Source organism: Pecten maximus, chromosome 6 (genome assembly GCF_902652985.1).
Source record: "Pecten maximus chromosome 6, xPecMax1.1, whole genome shotgun sequence".
Lineage (NCBI taxonomy): Eukaryota > Metazoa > Mollusca > Bivalvia > Pectinida > Pectinidae > Pecten > Pecten maximus.
In genome coordinates this window covers 8,582,231-8,592,533 of record NC_047020.1, presented here as the reverse complement: position 1 = coordinate 8,592,533, position 10,303 = coordinate 8,582,231, and the positions used below count along the sequence as shown (strand labels likewise).

At 35.3% G+C, this 10,303-nt stretch overlaps 1 protein-coding gene across 1 annotated transcript; it reads left to right on the top strand.

The window, feature by feature from the left end:
- Positions 1-5,327: 5,327 nt before the first annotated feature.
- LOC117328873 lies at positions 5,328-8,607 on the top strand. The gene is made up of 3 exons (XM_033886461.1): positions 5,328-5,619; positions 5,838-5,984; positions 6,772-8,607. Exons 1-3 carry the CDS (start codon positions 5,476-5,478, stop codon positions 6,898-6,900), a joined length of 420 nt encoding a protein of 139 aa, XP_033742352.1. The 5' UTR covers positions 5,328-5,475; the 3' UTR covers positions 6,901-8,607.
- The last annotated feature ends 1,696 nt before the right edge of the window (positions 8,608-10,303 follow it).

Sequence of the window (10,303 nt, the reverse complement as noted above, 5' to 3'; positions counted from 1 at the left end):
TTAATGTGTTACATGGTATCTAAATGAAGTGGATGAAGGCAAAAGGCAAAAGACAATGAGGAAAATTAAAAGCTGACTCGTATAATTTGCTATAATAATGTTATAAACAGAATATCTAACGGTATCTTCAATAATACTAAATACATTTCATGAGTGGGGCTAATATTTTGATATTTTTCACTCATGCTGCACACTGATGAAAAATATCAAAATAATAGCCCCACTTGTAAAATATATTTGGCATTACTAAAGACACTGTTAGATATCCTCTATATCTTTATCTTGCAACTGGCATCCCCATTGTCAGAATGCATCTACCAAATATGTTTTTGCTGTTTTTTGCAATGACAGCTGTATTTTAGAATCTTAGCATGTGTGTCAATTCGACTGACCTACTTCCATGTGAAACAAAGTTTAAAAGGCGATTATATTTGGATCTTTATTGATATCGTTTCACTTAAAAATGCTTATTTTTATGACAGTTGCAGGATGAATAGAGTACATTGTCAGTGCCTGAAATATAAGCTGTATTTTTTTGCTTTGCCTTCGCTAAAATACAGCTTATATTTGAAGACGCTAACCTTGTATTCTCTTTATACAATGCAGAGTATATTTGTGATGTACACATACATATAAACTATAAGGAAACACGTTATAAGCGTTATTAAATCAAGTTGATAGTCACATGACTCAAAACTATAAATTTTCATTTTTAGGAAGACCTAGAAAACGGCGAAGAAGTTGCTACATGTCCCAGTTGTTCGCTGATGCTCAAAGTGATTTACGATGTGGTGAGATATTACAAGTTTTATATTTAATCTGAGGTTTGATAAAAGACTAAAAATAAGTTTATAGGTTTTATAATTGAATCTATAGTTAGTGTAGAGGTCTGATAAAAGATTTTGAATAAGTTTATAGGTTTTATAATTTAATATATAGTTAGTGTAGAGGTCTGATAAAAGATTATGAATAAGTTTATAGGTTTTATAATTTAATATATAGTTAGTGTAGAGGTCTGACCAAAGATTTTGAATAAGTTTATAGGTTTTATAATTTAATATATAGTTAGTGTAGAGGTCTGACCAAAGATTTTGAATAAGTTTATAGGTTTTATAATTTAATATATAGTTAGTGTAGAGGTCTGACCAAAGATTTTGAATAAGTTTATAGGTTTTATAATTTAATATATAGTTAGTGCAGAGGTCTGACCAAAGATTTTGAATAAGTTTATAGGTTTTATAATTTAGTATATAGTTAGTGTAGAGGTCTGATCAAAGATTATGAATAATTTGATAGGTTTTATAATTAGGTCACCTGAGACAAAGTCTCCAGTGACCTATTCTAATCCCCTTTTGTCCGTCGTCGTGCGTCGTCCGTCCGTAAACAATTTACATTTTCGACTTCTTCTCCAAAACCTCTACACCAAATTCAATGAAATTTGGCTGGAAGCTTCTATGGCTAAATGTCAACCAAAATTGTGAATTATATGGTACTTATGAAGGTACTTTACCAAAATTGTGACTTTCATGACCCTTGGGTCTCACGTTTGCCCCCGGGAAGGGGGTAAAATTTACTATAGTTTATATAGGGAAATCACATTTTTGACTCTTAATTTGTTTGATTTCGATTGGAATTAATTCTAACATGGTTAACATTATCAGCATGGGATGACAGTTTGATGGCATGCACATGTTGGCCCTGACTGACCCCTAGGGGCTGATGGGTTGGGCTAAAAAGGGTCAATTAAACTAACTGAAATATTTCAAATCTCAGGTGACCGTTAAGGCCCATCGGCCTCTTGTTTAATATATAGTTAGTGTAGAGGTCTGATCAAAGATTATGAATAATTTGATAGGTTTTATAATTTAATATATACACGTAGTTAGTGTAGAGGTCTGATCAAGTTTAGAAGTTTTATAATTAAATATATAGTTAGTGTAGAAGTCTGATCAAAGACTACGAATAAGTTTATAGGTTTTATAATTTAATCTATAGTTAGTGTAGAGAATCCCCTTCAACGTATAGCAGAATGTATGAAATTCACCAGGATGCTTCTTCACAAGACTTTCAACGAGGCCAAATCCCTGCAAATTATATGCGAGCAAGTAGTATTCATCTCATAAAGAGGTGTGTCAGTAGAAAGTATACCATACATGTATTTCTTTTGTCATTACCCCCACTGAAAACAATGAGAAAAAAAATTCAGTAATACATAATCATATGTTTTTTGATATTTTTATGATACTTTATACAAGAGTGAAGTGACTGCCTCTTTTCAAATTTAGATATTGAATAATGGGTGCACGCAATCTTTTAACCATACTAGTTGGAAATACACCCAAATGCACACACACATAGATATATTAATATATGTTATGCCATCCTGGCTTGTCTGGATAACATACACATATTATTATGTTAACAGGAGGATTTCCTGGTTGCGGAGGAGGTGGTACCAGCTCCAAAAGTAGAGCTGCAGAAGGCATAGATCCCCTTATAATCTGGACATACTGACACAAGTAGGTAATGATGATTGGAGAGGAGGTAACAGTCCCTAAAATAGAACTAGAGAAGGTCACTCGTCTGTAGACCTGATACTAATTAAAACAATTAATGATGGAGAGGAGGTAACAGTCCCTAAAATAGAACTGGAAAAGGTCACTCGTCTGTAGACCCTGATACTAATTAAAACAATTAATGATGGAGAGGAGGTAACAGTCCCTAAAATAGAACTGGAAAAGGTCACTCGTCAGTAGACCTGATACTAATTAAAACAAGAGGCCCAGAGGGCCTGTATCGCTCACCTGGTTTCATGAGATATGAAACAAGAATGATGCTTCAGTATATTTGTCGCTGGTATTGCTATGTCAATATATATCATAAGCATTTTATATGGGTACATGTACATTGGTTTTATTTTAATGCTAAAAATGCCAAAAAGTGCATTAATCCATGAAATGAAATTGACTTTTGGCGCGACCCCATAGGGATGCTACCACACAAATGTGAGTGATATCCATATTACTTAGTTTCAGAGAAGATCTTGTTAAGACTAATTGACCCCTTTTGACCCGGCCCTCTAGCCCCTGGGGGTCAGCTCCTTCCTTTAAACAATTTTGAATCCCCACCCCGTAGTGATGATACCAGGCAAATATGAGTGATATCCATTGCTCGGTTTCAGAAAAGAAGTCGTTTGTATCAATATAGCCCAATTTACCCATTTTGGCCCTGCCCCTCAGGCCCCTGGGGGGCCAACCCCATCATTTGTACAATTTTGAATCCCCACCCCATAGTGATGCTACCAGGCAAATATGAGTGATATCCATCGGTCAGTATCAGAGATGAAGTCGTTTATATCAATATAGCCCAATTGACCCGTTTTGGCCCCACCCCTCAGGTCCCTGGGGGGCCAGCACCATCATTTGTACATTTTGAATCCTCACCCCATAGTGATGCTACCAGGCAAATATGAGTGATATCCATTGCTTGGTTTCAGAGAAGAAGTCGTTTATATCAATATAGCAAATTGACCCCTTTTGGCCCCGCCCCTCAGGCCCCTGGGGGGCCAGCACCATCACTTGTACAATTTTGAATCCCCACCCCGTAGTGATGATACCAGGCAAATATGAGTGATATCCATTGCTTGGTTTCAGAGAAGAAGTCGTTTATATCAATATAGCTAAATTGACCACATTTGGCCCCGCCCCTCAGGCCCCTGGGGGGCCAGCCCCATCATTTGTACAATGTTGAATCCTCACCCCATAGTGATGCTACCAGGCAAATATGAGCGATATACATTGGTCAGTATCAGAGAAGAAGTCGTTTATATCAATATAGCCCAATTGACCCCTTTTGGCCCCGCCCCTCAGGTCCCTGGGGGGCCAGCACCATCATTTGTACAATTTTGAATCCCCACCCTGTAGTGATGATACCAGGCAAATATGAGTGATATCCATTGCTTGGTTTCAGAGAAGAAGTCCTTCGGACCAGGTGAGCTAACAAGTAATGATGGAGAGGAGGTAACAGTCCCTAAAATAGAACTGGAAAAGGTCACTCTTTTGTAGACCTGACAGACCCTGATGTTTTAATTTTATTTTCGCTATTGCTTGCTACTAGTACATCAGTTTGTTACTTGGTAAGTGACTAGATTATGTTAGACTACAGATCAAATTGAACCAATTGTCAAGTTTCAATTTTTATCTCACCTGGACCAAAGGGCTGGTGAGCTTATGCAACGGCGGAGTGTCCGTCCGCCAACAATTCCTTTAAATCCCTACTAGTCCTGAATGCCTGAATGGATTTTGATGAAATTTGGTATGGAGTATTATTGGGCAAAGGAGATCTTAGGTATAAACAGAGGGTGTGGCTTTCCTGGATCAGGAGGGGTGGGGCCCAATAGGAAAAATTGAGGTAAGTCCTTTAAAAATCCTTACTGGTGCTGAACACTTGAATAGATTTTGGTGAAAGGTCTGGAACATTAACAGGCAAAGAAGATCTAATGTTGTATAAATGGGGTGTGTGGCTTGCCAGGGGCTGGAGGGTAGGGACCAAATAGGGGAAATTGAGGTAAATCCTTCAAATCCCTACTAGTCCTGAATGCCTGAATGGATTTTGATTAAATTTTGGTATGGAGCATTATTTGGGAAAGGGGATTTAACATTGTATAAACGGAGGGTGTAGCTCCTCTGGGTCCAGAGAGGTGGGACCTAATAAGATGATTTGAGGTAAATCCTTTAAATCCCTACTAGTCCTAAATGCCTGAATTGATCTTGATGAAATTTGGTCTGGAGCATTATTGGTCAAAGGTGATCTCTTGGGCGGGAGAAAGATGGTCCAATATGGGAAATATAGCAAAAAAACTAAAACTTTAAAAGTCCCTTCTTTTTTAAGAATGAGAGGATTTAATCCACCTGTAGTTTGAACTATTATTGGATAAAGCAGTTCAAAAGTAGTAAAATACTTTAAATACATCTTGAATTAGAGTATTTTGACATAATTACTGAAATATCCAGGAGAGTGATGCAGGTCCTCTGGGCCTCTTATTTGCTTGAGTTATGGTCTTTGCACATTGCTTTGCTTATGTTAACTGTTTTTGTGTTGCTACAGTAAAACTTGTTTATAAGGAATCCCACAGGACTAGAGGAGATAGTTTGCTATATCGGAAATTCATTATAGGGTTTCAAAATATATAAGAATGAACTAAATTGGGTAATTCATTTTACTTTGTAATAGGAGTATAAGACGAAATTCATATCAAGCCTGTTCATATAAAGAAAGTTTTACTGTATTGTGTAAATAGTTAATCATATTTATCCTTTTTTTTTCAGATTTCTAGCCATTATTTGTGGAAGAGTCCTTGAGTAGCTAATATATCTACTACGAGAGTTGTCCTCATTTGACTTTGTTTTGCCTGGAGTACCTGTTACTTTGGATCCTACTGTTTACTGTTGCAAGTTTTATATATTTATTGTTGTTATGGAAATGGACATGGATCAATCTGCTCAGGAAGATTCCCAGAGTGTAACCATGGATACTGGCCATATTGATTTCGGAGCTAGTGGTGGATTCACAGTGGATTTCAGAAGAGATAATTCTGGAAAAGAGTTGTCAAAGACAAAGGTTATTTTAATGAAATTCAACTTTTTGTTGTACTAGTCAAATATCAGTATATCATCAGGTGTCTTCTGTCCATCTGTGGGGTTATAATGATGCCATTCCTTTTATTATTTTTTCACTTTTATTACATATATATACCGGTATATGTTTGATAACGTAATTCACATGCAAATATGATAAAATGATGAAATATGAAAATTTAACACAAAATACATTTACAGCCTGGCAGATCAGAGGGCGTGGTGTTGCCGTCCATGTCACCAGGGAAAGTGGAAAGTTCCTCAGGGTCAGCTGAGTGTTTTAATGTAGGCGGGGAGTTAGGTCTACGGCCTAGTCTTCTTGATGATGTTCTGTCTGACAAAAAGATGGTAAGACATTCAAAAACACAGTATGGTATACCGAGATACTAATATGATCAATTAATGAATTTTCCTTTATTTTCTCATGTAAACATACTCGGTCTTGCAAAACTAATCATTTTACTATATGCTATTACTAGTGACACCATCCCCTTGATCACTTATTTGAAGTTCAAATGATGTGAAATCCAAAGCTTTTGCTACCTGAAAAATGACATTATTGGATAGGTTTAATGGTGTATGATAACACACCAATACTAAAAAGCTGTAACTATATGGCACAGCAGCATATTTGTCTCCCTTAAATTGTACTTCTTCGTTCTTCTTGTTCTTTCCTTTATAAGATGTTGTGTTGGCTGAAACATGAAGTATATCCTATTAATGTGTTCACCTGTCAATCATCTTTGACCATCAAAGATGTTCCTATTAAATTATAAAGTATAAACACACTAGGTCACTTTAGGTAAAATAAGATTGAGGCAAGTTACCATATAATTGTGTAAGTTAAGTGACATCAGTTTTTCCTTTTTCGCACAATACTGAAGCAATGTATCTTATTCATTTAATGAATAAATCCTTTCAAGCATCAAAAATAATTTATTCAATATTAATAGTCATACATGAACTTTAAATTACATGTACAAGAAATACACACAATATCCATATAATTTTAGAAGATCTATATCAGGATTGCATCCTGTTTCCTTTTTCTACGGACTTACATTATCATAAATGTTTAAGGTATAAATGTGTACATGTATTTCATTATGTTCTAAGTTACCTGTATTCATTGTAGGCTTTGATGAGATCTCCAGAGGTTATACATTTTCTGCAGACACAACAAGCAAAAATTGCAGCACAGAAGAGCCTATCGTCACAGGCATGTGAAGAGACTAATGATACAAACAGGGGAGACAAATCCTGACAGAATATGATGATAATATAGCCTAGCAATTCTTCCTGTGAGTTGTCTGTGTTTTCAGATGGTTAGCACTGGATACTTAACAATGAAGTTGGATACGCTGAACTGCATGGCCAGGGACATTTCTATGACACATCATCTGCGATATATTTGATGAAAAATCACTGGCCCTCTTCATAAATCCACAAACCTTATTACTGGAGATGACTTGAGGTCAGCATCCATCTGTCTGTCAAAAGTGGTGTACCCCATACATCTAGCAATATTACTTTGTAATAAATGGCAACTTTCACATGAATGCTGATTACTATGTTTTAATTAGGGACACCAGTCTAAGTAGGAGTGCCCTATAATGATAACTCTGTCTGCAATGCCCCAGTTAAGCTGCATACATGCCAATGAAATTTATCAATTACCCCTTGAAATTTGTATGACCCCATACTTATAATGCTTATAACATTGGAATTACTTAACCACATTTTATGAGTGTACCTTTTAGGTAAGCATGATTTAAAAAAAAAAATTACTTTACCCCTCATGTTTCTTAAGTGTAAGTACAAATAACTGTCTTTAAAGATATTATCTGGATCACTGCAGTGTCGTCCACAAATTTATTTTCGTTGTGATTACTTCAGTATTAATAATTTTGTTGACCAAATTTCATAAAATAGGTAAAGATGTTCAGTTCACATACGGTAAATACATGCTGAGGTCAAAGGTCAAGGTCATTAGGGTCAAGCTAATTTTTTGTATTTTTACTGATAAAATTTTATGACATTAATTAGTGAAGTTGGTTAACTGAACAAAGGTTAAGGTCATTTGGATCCAAAGGTCAAGTTAATAGTGGATCTCTGACAATGACTGTGCTAGTGGGGAAGATTTAACGTTAAATAAAACAAATCAAAACTAACAAATGAGTAATATAATTATTGATATTTAAACTTCCGTGATCCCCGCAAATATGAAGGTGGAATGAAACAAAAGTCACCTCTTAGTACATTTATAATGTATATATTTCTTTCTTGTGATCATTATTGAAGTCCAAATGTCCATTGTCAACCACAGTTATATGGGTAGATGGCTTTGTGATGAATATGGGGGATACAGTATATAGCCACATGACTGGGCCCATGCTGACCTGTCAGTATTCTAGTTTGATCTGTCACTTGCCTTATAGACATGTACATATAAAACTATTGAACCAGTTCAATAAATTCCACAGGACATAGCTACAAGTGAAGGATTATGTTTATCACTAAACTTATACATTATGTATTTATAAAAATAAAAGCGAAAACTCTCAAATTAATTTCTAAATTAGACAGGTGAATTTTGAGGTGGAGAGTACTTTTTTATCTACAGAAACATTCACCTGAGGTGGAGAGTACATTTTTATCTACAGAAACAATCGTGTTATGACGTTTTATATTATAGTGATGTCACAATATTGTTATTACCCAGCTATATAATATTTACAATAAAGCTGTTTTATATACATGTAAAAAAAAATGTAGTAGAACAGGCCAGTTATTTGATCAACCGGTACCATTGTATATGTTATAATTTGTCCCCTAATTAACAACCAACGGGTCGTGATGTAATCAAGATATGCACTGGAATTTTAAATATTGGAATGCTATTATTCCAGTTATTTCTTAAAATGTGTGTATAATTAAAAAAAAATAAATAAATTGATGCTTCATATTATAATTGCGATTATTTATGTATCTTTATTCTGTTTAATTAAACATCCATGGCCCAAAGATGCTTCATACCAAATGCACAAAAATAGTCATTTAATATACCAAAATATTTGTTTGGACATGTACTTTCTTTAAATCGCCAATAATTTGCTGTAGGTGCTCAGTTTTTTTTCTATAGAGTTACTTTGGAGTAAGATGTAGCATGGAATATTTCTAAGTCACACAAATAGTCAAGCTGTTATGCTCACAAGTGTCTACAGCACATGGAGCATTTGATTGACCAAAGACTCTGTGTACGTACTATATTAAAGCACTTATTTTGTTTTTACCTTGAAATGCAAATAGCTGCTTTAAATGATAATACACAAATATGGCATAAAGGGAGGCTCCTATTTTGTGCTTTAGACTCTTGTGAGCAAAACGGCATGGCTACTTTATGCAATATATGCGATACAAATGAGCTAATTATGTCCCCCTGAAACATGCATTTTTCGCATGCTTTGTTAAAATTTACAAACAGCTTAACAAATTACATGTCAACAGCAAATCCCACGGTTTGCCATGATACATACTAAAAGTTCATCATGTTTTTTCTGTTAAATTTCTCCATAGTAGGAATTGATAGGCCTGTAAAATATCACTGTTTTGACTGGATTTGCTGTTTAGATGCCCCTTTAAATAATCATCAATTCAAACGCACCAGGTAGTAATATGATTTTCAACATTTTGACACCATCTCAAATAACTAAAATTCAAATTTCAGTAAGGATTCATGCAACCATAAAAAATTAGTTCCCAGAATCATACATGGAACCAAAATCTTTAGCTTCTAACATACTACCAAAGGCATTACCGTTAGTAAAAGAGTTGGAAGTTAAACACCCTTGCAAAAGCCTTTCAGGTGAACGTAACTATCTTGGTTGGCCCAATTTGTTCACTGTATCGAAGGTCATCAAAAACTGTACTATATTTCAAATAAGGTACCATTAAATGATACCAATCACTTGTCGATCAGTTCAGTGTCCTTTTTTTTTTATTTCTTTATATAAACTATAGTAAAGTGTACTTCCTCCCCTGGGGCAAACACGAGACCCCAGGGTCATGAAATTCACAATTTGAATGGTACAAAATCTTAAGATCCTCCCATCTATGAAGAGTATTGGATTCTATGTTATTTGGGTTTTGAGAAGATTTTTGGAATTTCAGTTAATTTTACTCTTTTGGCCCCGCCCATATGCCCCTGGGCATCAGTCAAGCCAACAAGTGCATACTGTCATCCCATGCTCATGTTTACGAAATTAGAATTAATTCCAATAGAAATCAAACAAATGATAGTCAAAAACGTGATTTCCTTATAAAGACTATAGTAAGGTTTACCCCCTCTCCATGGGCATATGCGAGACCCCAGGGTCATGAAATTCACCATTTTGGTAAAGGACCTTAAGACATTTCTATTTGTGAAGAGTGTTTGATTCTACCATAATTATCTGGTAGTCGAGAAGAAGACTTTTGAAATTTCAATAAATTTGGCCCATTTTGGCCCGCCCTTTAGGCCTCTGGTGATGGGGAACAAATTATTTACAATTTTTTGACTTTTGGACATAGAAGCTTCCTGCAAAATTTAAGTGAATTTGGTTCAGCAGTTTTGGAGAAGTTGAAAATGTTAATTGTTGACGGATGCTTGCCAATCAAATACTGCAAAA

Excerpts from the sequence above, each read along its gene's own strand:
- LOC117328873 (XM_033886461.1), top strand. The coding sequence starts at position 5,476 with ATGGAAATGGACATGGATCAATCTGCTCAGGAAGATTCCCAGAGTGTA. Across the intron at positions 5,620-5,837 it reads AAGAGTTGTCAAAGACAAAG|CCTGGCAGATCAGAGGGCGT; the intron begins GTTATTTTAATG and ends ATACATTTACAG. Across the intron at positions 5,985-6,771 it reads TTCTGTCTGACAAAAAGATG|GCTTTGATGAGATCTCCAGA; the intron begins GTAAGACATTCA and ends TATTCATTGTAG.